General features: G+C 31.3%; 1 protein-coding gene across 1 annotated transcript; it reads left to right on the top strand.

Annotated features, from left to right (window-relative positions):
• Window positions 1–8,300: 8,300 nt before the first annotated feature.
• LOC132293309 (monodehydroascorbate reductase) lies at window positions 8,301–15,133 on the top strand. The gene is made up of 10 exons (XM_059790741.1): window positions 8,301–8,459; window positions 9,277–9,348; window positions 10,181–10,232; window positions 10,602–10,682; window positions 10,856–10,974; window positions 11,111–11,330; window positions 11,516–11,634; window positions 11,733–11,858; window positions 14,065–14,205; window positions 14,645–15,133. Exons 1-10 carry the CDS (start codon window positions 8,409–8,411, stop codon window positions 14,966–14,968), a joined length of 1,305 nt encoding a protein of 434 aa, XP_059646724.1. The 5' UTR covers window positions 8,301–8,408; the 3' UTR covers window positions 14,969–15,133.
• The last annotated feature ends 594 nt before the right edge of the window (window positions 15,134–15,727 follow it).

Here is a 15,727-nt window from a genome sequence, read left to right as displayed (position 1 = left end):
GTATATATATATATTCATCCAAAAAAAAAAAAAAAAGAAGATGTAATAATATTAATTCGGATTAGGAAGAGACTTGAAATGATATGACGAATATTAAAATGTTAAAATTTTTAAACACCAAGGAAACCTATATATATATATATATACATGATATATAGTAAAAGAAAAAGAAAAAGAAAAAAAACCTGAAACTTATTGGGTGATGCATCATTGAGGCCAACTTGTGTATCTACCATAAATCCATAGACCAAAGTGCCTACTCCGGTTTGATGCCTATTTGATATTGCGAAGAATTAATTGGATTATTTGATGTGAGTGGAAAGTTGAGGTAGACTAATTTGATATCAACTGTTTTTAGTGAAGATTGATTCAATTATTTAATGTTAAAATTTTTAAACACCAAGGAAACCAATATATATATATATATAGTAAAAGAAAATAAAAAAACCTGAAACTTATTGGGTGATGCATCATTGAGGCTATCATCCATATACTATGTTACATAACCCTAAAATTGCAAAAATTAGTTCAATAAGGAATACAAAGTTAGAGTTTTACGTGAAGATTTTCAATAGTATTTCTGTCAAAGAGGTCAAAGTTGGATAGTGTTAAATGGTGACAATAGGGGTGTCATTGTAGTTTATCAAAAAAAAAAAAAAAAAAAAAAAAAAAAGGAAACTCAAACTCTATCTCATCTATCCGTGGCTCTGTTTTTTTCTTTCTTTCCTTTCTGAATGATATCTGAAACTCTTCATCAACAAGATTCAATCAACAACCAAATTGATCAAGTCATTGCTCCCAAACTTCTCTTCTTTGTTAACAACCATCTCCGGACCTCGTTTTGTCTTTTTTCTATTTCAATGTTTTTGTGTCAAAACTTCATATTGAACTAGTTCTTTCCTAACTTATATATATCACAATCAATCGATGTGCAACTTTTGTCGAACATTTGTGTCTCTTAAAAAAGGGAAGCCATGAACGTATGCGTTCCTTGAAGAAAGGAAGCAATGTGCAGATCAATATAATGAAACGTTACGTGTTTCAAAAATAAATTATTAATAACAAAAATTCAGTCCAAAATGTATTAATTCACTGTTTTATTTTAAATACAAAGTAATATAAAATTGTTAAAAATATATATAAATAATAAAAAATATTTAAATTTCATATCAGATATCCTATCTTATAATAGAACCAATAGATGTGAAAGTTTTGCCAAAGTTTGCGTCCCTTGGTAAGAGATGAAAATGGTACATGAAAATCATTTAAAAATATTTTTTAATTAAAATAAGTATTTTAAAGTGTATATAAATATTATATATTGAATCAACTTTTATTAGTAGTATAGATATATAAGAAAAAGTAACTGACTATATAAGACGGGAGAGAATAATTAATAAAAATTTACAAGATAAAATCATGTAAAACATATTGAAAATAATATTAATGACTCGGCATTAGTATTATTTTGTTTTTGGATTAAGAAATATAATATTCTAATTTTTTAATAAATATATTATACTTTTAAAGTGAAATAACATTAATTTTTCTAACTCATAAATGAAAAAATGAATTATTATGAGTACTTTTATCATTTATACTAAGAGAGAAAATAAATGCATAATGATTCAAATGTAGTGGGTGAAGATCCACCTCCCCCTTCTATTCATAACTTGACGTAATTATTCAATTATAAATAGCATTACCCAATAAATAAATATATATATATATACACACGGGAATGAGATGACTTGAGAGAGAGAGAATTTCAAACTAAAATCACTGACAAAAAATTTCCAGAGTTAAAAAAAATGAGAAGCGATACGAATATTTTATATTTATTAAGCTTGTTTTGTATGCATCGAATTGCCATTCTTGTATTAATTCTTTATTCATAATAAAAATAAAAATAAAAAGATTTCAAATCACAAATAATTAGTGTTTTGACATAAAAAAAAATTTTGAATTTTTTTTTCTTTTCTGGTAAAATATATATATATATTTTTTTACTTTTTCAGTGTTCAGTAAAGGTTTATATCAAAGTTGAGGAATCCATCGAGCGGAGTATGTAAAATAACATGTCGAAAATTAATGGATACGTTATTTTTGTTAAATTTTAATATTTTTTTTCTTCGTAAATATTTTACGACAACCAAATACCAGAAAATGAAAAAATATTTTATATCCAAACAAACGAAGCCTTAATTTTTTTTTTTTTCAAAGTAAAAGGCATAGATTCCACTCTCTCAACTCAACAAGAGTACAAAGGGCCTTGTGGTGAGCATTATCTCATCCACCTTCCAAAATACATGGTGAAGGTTCAAGTTTCTAAATGAGCAAAGTAAGTGTGTAAATGGTGTGTGTGTGAGTTTATTGGCAATGACAAAAATACATATATATATATATATATATCAAGAAGAGTATGATAAAAAAAATAAAATAAAAAAAAAAAACTCAAAAAGAGTTAATTGTCCGGAAAAAGGAAAAAAATAAAATAAAGGAGAGAATGTTTTTTTAAAAAAGATGTCAGTGTAATTTAGAGATGAAAAAAAGAATAAACTTTTGTCACCCACAAAATTAAAGCAGCAACAATGACCATCTACTTGCTTTCCCGGTCGCGACGTCCGTACTCTTTCTTTGCATGGCCCCCCATGTTAAAAAGTGTATGTGATAAACAATTATGACAAGTAATTGTCGAAAGTACGCGAAAGCAGACACTTGTACCCATCCCTTTGTCTAACAATGTTTTATAATTAATTTCCATCATTCTATAGTTTTCTTATTTTCTGTACAATTTTGTTTCGTATTCTGTAGGTATCCCTTATTTTACAATTTCTTCCAGTTGTACCCTCAATCCCATAAATTTTTCTTCTTAGTTTTATAGATTCCATTTGTTACGATGAGTATGAACTTATTATAGAAAACCTCACAATTATAAAAATATATGTATATCGCTTAAATACTATTAGGAGTAGGTCTTCTTATAATATTTGAATATGGTGCAATACAGCATGGGTATCAATTCATGAGGAGTGCTATTCATTTTTGGGTAAAAAATTAATTATAAAAGTTATAATTAATGTCTATTTTTAATTTATTTAGAATTATAAAATTTTAATTTTTAAGATCAAATTATCCTCTAATATATATATATATACACACACACATATGGTCACCGTGCCCCTCTCTTCTCTAGATTCATATTAAAAAAAAAAAAAACTTATGTGAATTGATTGTTTTTTTCTTTTTTCTTTCTGTTTTCAATTCTTTCATTTTTTTTGTTCACACACACACACATATATTAGTTAATCATATTGTGAACAGGAAAACCATACTTTTTTTGTTTCACATATTTAACTAAAACTTAAATTTTATAATATTACTTCAATTAAAACTCAATCTCATTATATTATTTCAATTAAATTACATAAAATCCAATAAAAAATCCTAAGGTGAATATATATATGTATATATATAAGACAATTGAACCAAAAAAGAGAAAAGAAAAGAAATTAAAGAATGGAAAGAAAATAAAGACAATAGTTAAAAATAGAGGAAAAAAATAAAGTTGAATATATGTAACAAAGGAAAGAATAAGGTATACTAAGGATACCAAAAAATAAAAATAAAAAATAAAAAATAAAAGGATAGTTTGGTCTTAAAAGTCAATGTTTTATTATTTAAAAAAAAAAATAGAAAAGAGGCATTAAATTATAATTTATATAATTAATTTTTTAATCAATTAGAGATAACAAAATGCGACTGTAAATGAACAATAGCTTGCACAACCGGGCTGGAATAACACTCCTTTCAATGCATATACAGTGCACACGCATGTTTAAAAAGAAAGACCAGTAAATATAGATTTCATAATGCACAAAAATATAAGATGGAGTAGTTAATTACACACTGATGGCTAATGTGTCAATTCTTTAATGAGTAGAAAAACAATCATTTTCATATGGAATACCTCTGCTACCTTCCTCCTTTCATTTCCTTGAAAGTGATGGCCGGTGTTTGTCCCCAGTCCCCACCACCTGAGTAAGTGTTAAAAACATCAAAAATCAAAATCAAAATCAAAATCAAAAAGCAAAAGGAAAAGGCAAGGCTACAAGATGAAAACCTGCCCCGTAAGTCGGTCGGGAGAAAAAAAAAAAAAGAAGTTAATAAGCCTAGCTAGCATGTGGATGTTTTTATCAAGATATTTCAGTAGTAAAAATATGGCCTATCAGATAACTTTTATCGGGTTGTCTCTAGACGTAAATGCATATAATAGATATACTATATTATATATATATATATGTATATTATACGTAATATTATTGGAACAGTGGAACCTTTCTTTTTTTCGGGACATTCATGTTACAGTGGATGGTTGTATTCTATGTTTTGACAATGTAGGCTTGAATCATGTATGATTGACGCGACTCTTCTAAATCATCCGTTAGAGAGTTGTTACAACGACCATTGACCTCTAATGCTACGACCAATTTTTTTGAGCATCGTGTAACATTATTTTAAGACATTTTAATTGACTGTAATTTTTTTATAATTAGTGGACTATTCTAATGGATCAAATTTAATTTTTGATTCGGCATCACGCGAAGTGTCCGGTACAAAGTTTGGATTTTCACTCTGAATAGACAGGTGATTTGATCGCAATAAAGGCGTTGTAAGTTTGAATAAAAAAGAATGTTAAAGATATTCCACATCAAATAAAAAATGAAATAAGTATAAATTAATAAGTATGTAATACTATCAAATAATTTAAATTTTTAAATCAAATCATAAAACACCATTCCGTTACAACGATCTTCGTAGCAACTGTACAATGCTAGTACAGATATTTTAAGAACCATGCTTTTCTGGTCAATTTTGGCTGGCCTCACGCGAGGTTTGATTCTTTTTGGCTGAGGCCAAATTAGAGTAAGAAGTGCTTTTTTTGTTTTAATGTGAAGTTCAACCTTCACTTGAGTTAAAGCATTGATCGGTATTTATTCACACCATATATGGCAAAAGGGAAATGCTTTTAAGGTCACGACTTAAAAGTGAATTTTATTTGAGATTTTGATTGATTATTTATTATCTATCATCAAATATTTGGTCAAATATTTTTTTTTTAACAAATCAGCCTAACTAACTTTACTCATAGCAAAAAGACATTCCGTATGCTTGCATACACACTAAAACTAACAAAAATGATTTTAAAACCTACAAACTGGCTGGTCGTGGCTCGGTAAGCGATTTTAAACTTATACAGTTGAAACTATCATGTTCATACACGCGTAAGGGCTTTAAAATCTAACGGGTATTTCCTCACCTTCAAAATTGAAGATCAATAACTCAAGTCCTCATATGAGCAAAAGTAAATGTATGAGAGTAGTTTTTGTAGGAAAAAAAAAAAGTGCATGTCATGAATTGTTACTTCCAAATCTTCTTATTTCTCTCTCTTTTCAAGTCATCTCCTCAATTCTAATGAATAGGGGTACGAGGTGAATAACAAATGCACATGAATGCTTGATGACTAAAACTCATCCAATAGATGAGGTGAATCATGCAATGAGATCCCCATACAACAACATATATGTGACATTTTCATTCGACAGATCGACTAGACAATATGGATTGTCTTTAATGCCAAGTTAATTATTGTAGTTATAGAACAATTATATGAGTGGATGCTTTAATCAATTACGGTAATTCATACATTTTTTTATAAAGTATAATGAGTATTCATTATATATGTAGTCCACCTAACTTTTAACAGACTTTCAACATCTTGTGCCAATTTGTGTAGCAAGTCGTATGGGCTAAAGATATGAAATAGGACTGCAAAGGGCTGGCCCATAATCACATTAAGCAGCAGCTGCGTTTTAGGCAGGTTAGGTCACATGGACCACCTGATATGTGCCAGAAGCTATAGAAGAAGAGAGTAGGTCAGGAATTCAGTGAATTGGGTCATTTGAAAGCCCATATTGCAGTAGGAATGGCAACGGACAAGTATGGGGGTGTGGGCCGTAGCCCATCTTCTATTTGAATTCTCATCTCTTCAATTAATTTTTTCTTTAAAAAATATTTGAGTGTTTTAACTTCTCTTAAATTATTAATAACAGGAAATTTAACATGAGAAAATCAAGAAACTTAATTAATATATTCGATAAGAAGCTCAATTAGTTATTATATTATATTTAATAAAAAATGGAGGTATTATGATAATTTCACAATATAAACACGTTAAAGCGGAACCTGTTAGACTATTACTATTCCTGTACAAGTTTTTACTATTCTCCCCGAGTTGGAAACTTGATGTGACTGCCATATTGCAATCACTAGTTTGCAGTCTTCTCCTCAATGAGTGATATTTAAAAAAATATATATTAAGAAAAAATGAAATAGTAATTTATTTGATATAAAAATAAATAAATAAATATATATATATATATGTGTGTGTGTGTTTTTAAAAAAACATGCATGATAAATACTATGTAAACAATATGTGTTTTTATTTTTATTTTTATAAAATGCACATCAATGCAATGATAAATCATATACTATAGCATTTATATATATATATATATACACACACATGATAAACACTATGTAAACAATATATATTTTTATTTTTATAAAATGCACATCAATGGAATGATAAATCATATACTATAGCATTTATATACTATATATATATATATATAGTTGAATCAAATTATTATCAAAACGGATTGATTATAATCCATATAAAATTTAGAGAGTTGATATTGGCGCTCCACTATTATTCTAAAGCGCTTCATCCTCTCTTTTTTCTTAAAATAAAATTACAAAATAGTCCATTATTCAATGTTTAATTCTTATATTTTTAATGCCATAGTTCCCCTTTATATAAAGTGAAAACTCTTCAATTTAATTCACTTGTGTCTTATCTCAAGTTAAGATGCATAGTTTTTTCTAAACTTTAGATATTTATTTTGATGTTTTAACATATATTTTGATTTTCAATTCAATTAAATGTTTTTTTTTTTTCATTTAAATAAAGTTTTGTTTCAAACTCGAATACTTCTTATTCTAATAAGATCGATACCTTTTATATTGAATCTTAAATTTTTTCACTTCTATTTAACAATAATTTCTTCCCCGATCTTTGATTTTCAACTTCCTTGTAAGGGAAGTTCTTCAAAGATTGGAAACTCTTGAAAAAGGGCCAGCAAAGAAAAAAAGGACCAGTAAAAACAGAACTATTGGTTGAACACCTTTTTCAAGGAAGTACAGAAGAATTATTCTAGTCTCATCAGGGATTTTATCTATTATTCTTCCCATATAATCCAAGGATAAAATTTAGTTTTAAAGTAAATATGATAGAATGATACAGTAATTGCAAGGATGCTTTAAATTGATCTAATTTAACAAGAATAAATAATATTTTCAAAATCAACTCAAAATATATGTTCTAAAGAAGGAAGTAGAACAAAATAAATAATAAATAATAAATATTATAATGAGATTTCCTTGTCTTAATTAGGGAAATCTTTCATTTTTGTGTTTGAAGAGATAAAGAAAGGTAAAGTGAATGAGAATTTGAAGGAATTTAGGTAAGAATTTTTAACCCAAGAGAGAAGGGCAAATATGGTATTAAAAATTGTATATAGCTTATGGGCTCATTTGTAATTTCATTTTAGAGAGAAAAAAAAAAATTGTATATTTAACTTATGGGCTCATTTGTAATTTCATGAAGCGTCAATATCAATTCTCAAAATTTATTAATTAAGTATATAATTTATATTCTAATTATCAGACCGAATTCAGACTTAAATTCAAATCAAAATTGAATCGATGAACAGGTCTGGGATGAATGTTTGAATTAAAATTACTACGGTGTACGTAGTCCTTTCTGCAGTGTGAAGGGCGCCTGAATGGGCTGAAACTTGGCATAGAAGAAATCAACGATCGATTTGCGGACTAAACTTCTTCGGATTGTGCTTACATTTTGGGCCTACAATTGAATAGGAAATGGAATTATGATTCCTTTCACACCTGAGTACTAACGACCCAGTATTCGCTGCAACCAATGGCACCTAAACCCAGTATTATCACCGTTGGATGGTCTATCACAAAATGATCCATCAGTTTATTATCTTTTAAATATAATTAAATATTACCAAAAAATCATCGGTTATGGCCCTCAGGGGTCAGCTGTCGTGGCGATAGCACAGTCAGCAAGATAGACGGTTAGCAATCAACCACGTGGACGACTCTCATTCACTTCCGAACTTTTCCATTAAATCAACGGTCAGACAATGAGCATTGTCGTTGCCCTATATATATCTCTCTCTCTCTCTCTCTCTCTCTGAGCTTCTCTCACTGATCTTCTCTCTGGTTTTTCTCAACCGATAAGCTGATTAATCGATCAATCAATGGCGGAAAAGAACTTTAAGTACGTAATCCTCGGTGGTGGCGTCGCAGCTGTGAGTATCGATCTCTGATCTTTGATTGTTCATTTTTTGATTCACAATTTTGATAGTATTATTTTTAATTTTGTATGGTCTGTTCAGGTTAGTTTCAGATTCGAGTTCCAAGAGGAATAATTAATGTGTTTCTAATCCATTTTTGTTGTCTACAAAAGATTAAGATCTATGTAATTATAATTTTCATTAACTGTTTTCTTTTAATTTAATTGATTTTGAAAACTGTGCTTGTAATTTTGTTTGTGTCCATTTGGTTGTTTGCAAAGATTCAATGGAGAGGCTAGAATTCACAATAATGAATTGATTTTTCTCGGAAAAATAATAATAATCACTAACCGAGTCTAAAGCAACTTTTGAATTTTTCCATTAGTTAATTTTTTGGCTGCTCCTTCATTTCATCCTCAGGCAAGTAGCAGTACTTATCCTTTTGAGGAAATGAATACCTATTTACTCATCAGTGGTTGTTTTCGGGAGATATAACACTCTTTTTTCTTTTATTTTATTTTATGTTTATAATGATGTTTAAATTAGTTTTTGAGTCCCAAATCTGGTATTGTAGACTATTTGAAGTTGCTTTGTGATAAGGGTCTTTCAGCCAAACATTATTGTGAACTGTGATTACGTTTGGTTAGAGTAACTTTTATATTAAACCAAAATGGCTAAACCAGATAGATGCATCAAAGATGGTCTAAAGCGGAAATCAGTTGCTTGTATCTGTATTTATGGTGTCATGAAATTGAGCAATTTTGTTACTCCTTTCTATGGTTTGGTAATGTTTGACGTTAGGTGTTAATCAACCATCTGGTTGTTTCTGCAGGGATATGCAGCTAGGGAATTTGCCAAACAGGGAGTTAAGCCGGGTGAGCTGGCAATCATTTCCAAGGAGGCGGTATGCTTTCTTATGGTTTATTTCTCAGAAATTTAAGTAACAGTGGGATAATTCTTTTTATGGACTTGACTAAAATAGTTAGTAAAAAATTGTTATGAGGAGTTAAATAGAATTGATTTTTTTCTAGAATCTAGCATCTTATCTGTCTGATTAGAAGAGGAAAGATATTAGGTTTTGGGGTAGTTAAATTTCATGAAACATCTTATTTACCTTCTGGTTGTGTTGAAATCTCGAATTGATAGCCCCTAAGGCACCAATTGGCGCCAACTATGTTTCTCAACTAAACATGAATGCCAAAGGCTAGTGGATTCATTATTGTATATGATAATAAAAATAAAAATTAAGCTACCAGTGTCCGAAGGGGTCATTTCTCTCTTCAAACAACTCTTTATCATGTGCTATATTGATATCATAAATTCTAGATATTAATGTATATTTTTTTCTGGTAAATTAAATTTGGTCAATATTAATATACATATAATTCATAGTGTGAAAATGTGAATTTTAGTTGGTACTTCCTCAAAGATATAAATAGTTCCATAAACTTTAGTTATTGCCTTGTGTTTAGGACTGCTACTTGTATTCATGGCGCGACTGTAGTTCGGATTTCTAAAATTAGGCAAATCATTTATGTATTAAATGTTCATTAATTGGGAGAGTAACTGCTCCCTTAGAAATGTTAAGTCCATTTTCCGCACGGTTTGCTACACCCACTTGCTTCAGGTTTGCTGCTTATTTTCCCCATGTTGCAATTACTGGAATTCAAATTATTTACTTCATTTGATGAACTTCTAATGCACCAATTTTGATCATTGCATTCTTTCCCTTCCAGGTGGCGCCTTATGAACGTCCTGCACTGAGCAAGGCATATCTGTTTCCTGAAGGTAAGTAATGTAAATTTCTACGTAAAATAAAGCTAAAGTGCAATGTAAGCCACAATTAATGTAGTTATTTTCCAATTAATATATTAATTTGGTAGACAATAGCACTGGTGGAACCAACTCTACGCTAGACATTTTTGGTGTTACCAAAGGTGGCTAATTTAAGAGACCTTTTAGTGGATCCTACTATTGTTATACTAAAATATGATTATATGAAATCATTTGGACTCTGTACCTCAGATTTATTTGAGATTCTTACTTCAATATGTTTGTAAAGGCCTGTCAATGTTTATCAATTCTTTATCTATCACATAGTTTTTTTCGCAAGTTTCTCCAATCTAGAAAATTTTATGTTGAGATTTGTTTTCTCAGGAGCTGCTAGACTTCCAGGGTTTCATGTCTGCGTTGGAAGTGGAGGAGAAAGACTACTTCCTGATTGGTACTCAGAGAAAGGTGATGCTTGATTTAATATACGTCTTAAAATTTTGTAATTAATAAATGCACAAGTGATTACAAATACAATGTCAGACTTCTTTACATTTTTTCAAATTATTTTGGTGATCATTTTAGAAATTGCCTGACAAAAATCTATTGTATCTATTGTAAACCCAACTTGGTGGTTGCAGGGATAGCACTGATTCTTAGCACAGAAATAGTGAAGGCCGACCTTGCAACAAAGACCCTTGTTAGTGCAGCTGGTGATACCTTCAAATATCACATTTTGGTTATTGCAACTGGTTCTACGGTAAATATCATCATCTATACTTATATATATATATATATATATATATATATATCATCTCTGAGGATTTTCATTCAACTTGAAGTTGCCTTTCATTTTTAGTCCCACATCACTTTCTTTTCCCCCTTATTTTTTGCAGGTTTTAAGGTTGACCGACTTTGGTGTACAAGGGGCTGATTCTAAAAACATCTTTTACTTGAGAGAAATTGATGATGCTGATAAGCTTGTGGAAGCAATTAAAGGAAAGAAAAACGGGAAGGCTGTAATTGTTGGAGGAGGATACATTGGTCTCGAGCTTGGTGCAGTGATGAAAATCAACAATTTTGATGTCAACATGGTTTACCCAGAACCATGGTGCAGTAAGTGAAGATTTACCAAGTCTATTATCTGGAGTTGAAATTTAACATTTTGCTATGTGGTTAATTTTAAGGCATCCAAATTGTGGCACTTAGGGCTACGCATGAAAATTTCATCTTACAGGGATCTTAGTTGGATTTTTCCCTTACATCGTTTGGTTTTCTTGACATATCCTGTGTTCTTTCAGTGCCTAGGCTTTTTACTTCTGAAATAGCTGCTTTCTATGAGGGTTACTATGAAAATAAGGGAGTCAAAATCATCAAGGGAACAGTAGCTGTTGGGTTCGACGCAGATGCAAAGGGAGAGGTATATTCTAAAGCGTATTTGAGACATCCAGGTTTCCTTGATAATATCTTATGGACTTGAAAGCATCCTTTATCTCAGTATCATTTAAAATTATTTAGGTTAAACAAGTTAAACTCAAGGATGGTAGGGTGATGGAAGCTGACATTGTCGTTGTTGGCGTTGGTGGAAGACCTCTTACAGTGCTTTTCAAAGGACAGGTTGAAGAGGAGAAAGGCGGAATTAAGGTTTGTCTGACTCAATCCTCTAAAAGCATTAATTGTGTTTTATGTTTCTGCTCTTGTGAGCAATAGAATCTTATTCTTGACGTATTGATCGGTTTTGTGGGCCCTCATATATGAAGTACTAAGGGCCTGTTTACTAACAGGAAGTAATCTCTGTTTTCTACTGTCAATTCTGAAAAAGCAGAAATAAAAGTAAAATTATGTTTAATAAAATTAATTCTGATTTCTAAAAAGAGAAAGTGAAATCAATTTTAATGAAGAAAGTGAAAAGTGACTTTTTGATGCTTTCTATACTTTTTGCACTGTAGCGGGAAATTGATTCCTGCACTGTTACCACACGGGCCACTGTTCATCCCAAATAAGTTGTGCGTGATTTGCCGTCTCGTTTATAACATCTTCTCTCTTCTCTCTATGCTCGCCACTCTTATCTTCACTACACTCTCTTCCAACCATATATCATCCTTGAATCCACCATAACTCCATCTGCCCAAACTCTTCTACCCATCAAATTTAAGCCTTTGCGTCTTTATTACTAATCACCATAATCGAACCCAGATCAATGCAAGCCACTTCTGTAACACCCACAGTGGAATCTTCAATTTCTTTGACGAGGCTGAGGTCCACGATTCCGGCATCGGAAGAGAGAGATACAGATGTGAATTCAACTAGAATCACACCTATATACAGAGGTTGTATACATATATATATATATATATATATATATATATATATATATATATATATATGTTTGTAATCATTTGTGACCCATCTCTTACACACAAGATTAGGAAAACAAAATTAAAATTAAAATAATTTCGATACTACTACCATGTCTAGAGAGAGAAAGGGGTGAGAGCATCAATGGCGCCGATGAAGCAGAAGACTCCTAAGGTGAGCCGAAACCCAGATCTGATTCGGGGCATCGGCAAATACTCTCGCTCCCAGATGTCCCACAAGAGAGGTCTCTGGGCCATCAAGGCCAAAAACGGTGGCACTTTCCCTCGCCACGACAAGAAGCCCGTTGAGGCTAAGCCCGCCGAAGTTCTACCCCGCCGACGCTGTCAAGAAGCCTCTTGTCAACAAGCGCAAACCCAAATCTCTTTCTGAAAAAAAAAATAATAATAAAAAAATAAATAAATTAAAATTAAAATTAAAATTAAAGTTATTAAACTTACTTTCTATTTTTTGCTTTCAAAATATTGAAAGTAAAAGAAATTATTGGACAATATTTTACTTTCTATTTTAGTTCAAGAAATCAAAAGCATGATTTTACTTTTACAGAAAGTAAAAGTAAGAAAGTGAAAGCGTTAGTAAACGGGCCCTAAGAAAACGAAAAGGATTTTTTTCTAGTGCTACCAAAATTATAAAATTATACTTGCTGGTTGTTGATTCTCCAACTGGTGTTTTTTTAATATATTTTTGCCCAGTTTCTTGCAAGACTTTCATCAGTAGTTTGTCAAATGGATGGTGCACTTATTGTATAATTGAACGCCGCATCCAAAAATACTATATTTGTTGGATTCTAATTCTCCAACTAGTTTTCCTTCCAATTTGTTGCTCAGTTTCTTGTAATATTTTAGCAGAAGTACGTAAAATAAGTGCCGCATTTGTTGTATTGTGATCGTGATTTCTAAAGGGGCTTCTCTTTTTTCTTCCCACCACCACATGTATGACCCACATTCAGTTTTTACACAGAATTTCAATAAAAAAAAATATATCATCTTGAAAGGAATCATTTGGGTAAATGGTAGCCATCTCAAACACGACAATTCACATCTAATTTCATGATTTCAAGGACACCTAAAATTGATCATAAAAAATCTATGATGAAATTGGTTTTTTTTTTTTTTTGGTAATAAATGGCTCCATTCACGACAATGACTTATTAAGATGCTATTTAAATTGTGGATACAGCGGATACAGCCATATGATTATATATACAATGCATGCAATAAAGCATTAGCATCTTACCGTACTGTTTTGTTATGCTGGACAGGTGGAAGAGAATGCGAGAATATAATTGTGTTCTCCTTTTCTTTTTCCTCTCATATTTAAAGTGAACAACTATTTTTAAAATAAAGTGGGATAAACGCGATGCTTACTTTTGAACTCATAGTTGATCTAGTTGTAATTTTAATATATCCGTCGAAGTGGTGCATATAAATATTTAGTTTATTTCATTGCTTATTTTTATTTTACTTCCTTACAGACCGATGGGTGCTTCAAAACAAGTGTTCCTGATGTATATGCTGTGGGTGATGTGGCTACTTTCCCGATGAAATTGTATAATGAGATTAGAAGAGTTGAACATGTTGACCATGCTCGTAAATCAGCTGAGCAGGCTGTGAAGGTATGGAGTTGTTCTTAATGTTTAGTTCTATATATGATCTGGATCCATATCTTTTGCCCTGTAATTGTAAAAAATTAAGGGGTTGAAATTTGGCTACTATTTCACTTCAAAAAAAAAAAAAGATAGTATTTTCCTAACTTTTGAAAATACTGGTTGCAATATATTCAGTAAATGTCTAATAGGAAGGGTTCAAGATAGTATATTTCATTTAATTGCAAAATAATTGTTACTTAAATTCTACAAAGAGAGGGGTCAAGTTTAAAGCATGACCCAATTCATTAGATAGGTAGTTGGGTTTTAAAAGTACTTGTGTTTGCAAGAAGAATTTTCATGTGCCATATGCTCTCTTGTGGTAACCATCCATTTTTCAGGGAATTTTCCAGTTGACGATTTTAGTAATCTCACTTTGTTATGTGTTGTTGGGAATGACTTGGTGCAGGCTATATTCGCAAGTGCGCAAGGGAAGTCTATTGACGAGTATGATTACCTTCCGTTCTTCTATTCCCGTTCCTTCGATCTGTCGTGGCAGTTCTATGGCGACAATGTGGGTGATACAGTGATTTTTGGAGACAACAGTCCAACATCACCGAAGCCCAAATTTGGATCATACTGGATCAAAGATGGCAAGGTTGTGGGTGTGTTTCTGGAGAATGGGACTCCGGAAGAAAATAAGGCCATTGCTAAAGTTGCAAGGGACCAACCCCCCGCTGGGAGTTTAGACCAACTGGCGAAGGAGGGTCTCGGTTTTGCTTGTAAGATTTGAAGATTGCGAATGTTGGGGTGTGGGGATGGAGGAAGAGACTGAAATTTCTACCATCTGTACTTGGTTTTCGTTATTTACTTTAACCTGATCGTCTGGTACATTACGGAAAACTGATGGTTTGTTTATTTGCTTGTTTACATAGATGGTGTTATCTTTTCTTTTGAAGTGTTTCAATGGTCTGCTTTTTCTCCAGGAAATGTTGGTTTAATAAAAATACATATTAGCAACAGCTTCAAATTAATATATAAGCAATAATGGAAACATGTAAACAAGTGTTTTAAATCCTTTTCCGCTACTCATTAATTTTATTTTCTGTACTTTCTATATAATTTTTTTACCTCTTTGGTCTCGCGGAACCTGCAATTCTTTGTTGTTTCTCTGTATTGTGTCTGGTAGTTGTTTAAGAAATGCAGACGAATCTTGTGAAATATGGTAGTTCTAATTCTTCCCCGTAGAGCAGAAATGTGTGTTGGTGAAAATTATTACTATTGGATGTCATTAGGAGAATTTTTCTAGCTCGTTGATGTAACATACTTATACATCGAGAATACAACAATACTGTTAAATCAATTATTAATGAACACTTTATATTGTTATGGTATTTACTAATATTGTTCCTTTGAGTGGAGCATTATCCATTTAAATGCTAACTCAACTTAAGGATACGAGACCTGGCGTCCCTTGATCCATTTCAGTTAATTTTCAACCTTGCGTTCTGTCAAGTTCCAGTTCCGTGTTCCTTGACATGATCAATATTTG

Source organism: Cornus florida, unplaced genomic scaffold, assembly GCF_030987335.1.
Source record: "Cornus florida cultivar Cherokee Brave unplaced genomic scaffold, ASM3098733v1 CherokeeBrave_3.0.0_Hap2_Chr02, whole genome shotgun sequence".
Taxonomy (NCBI): Eukaryota; Viridiplantae; Streptophyta; class Magnoliopsida; order Cornales; family Cornaceae; genus Cornus; species Cornus florida.
This window is presented reverse-complemented; position numbering and strand designations above follow the sequence as displayed.

Coding starts and splice junctions, on each gene's coding strand:
- LOC132293309 (XM_059790741.1), top strand. CDS start 8,409: ATGGCGGAAAAGAACTTTAAGTACGTAATCCTCGGTGGTGGCGTCGCA. Junction 10,975..11,110: donor TTATTGCAACTGGTTCTACG/GTAAATATCATC, acceptor TATTTTTTGCAG/GTTTTAAGGTTGACCGACTT. Junction 11,331..11,515: donor TTACCCAGAACCATGGTGCA/GTAAGTGAAGAT, acceptor GTGTTCTTTCAG/TGCCTAGGCTTTTTACTTCT.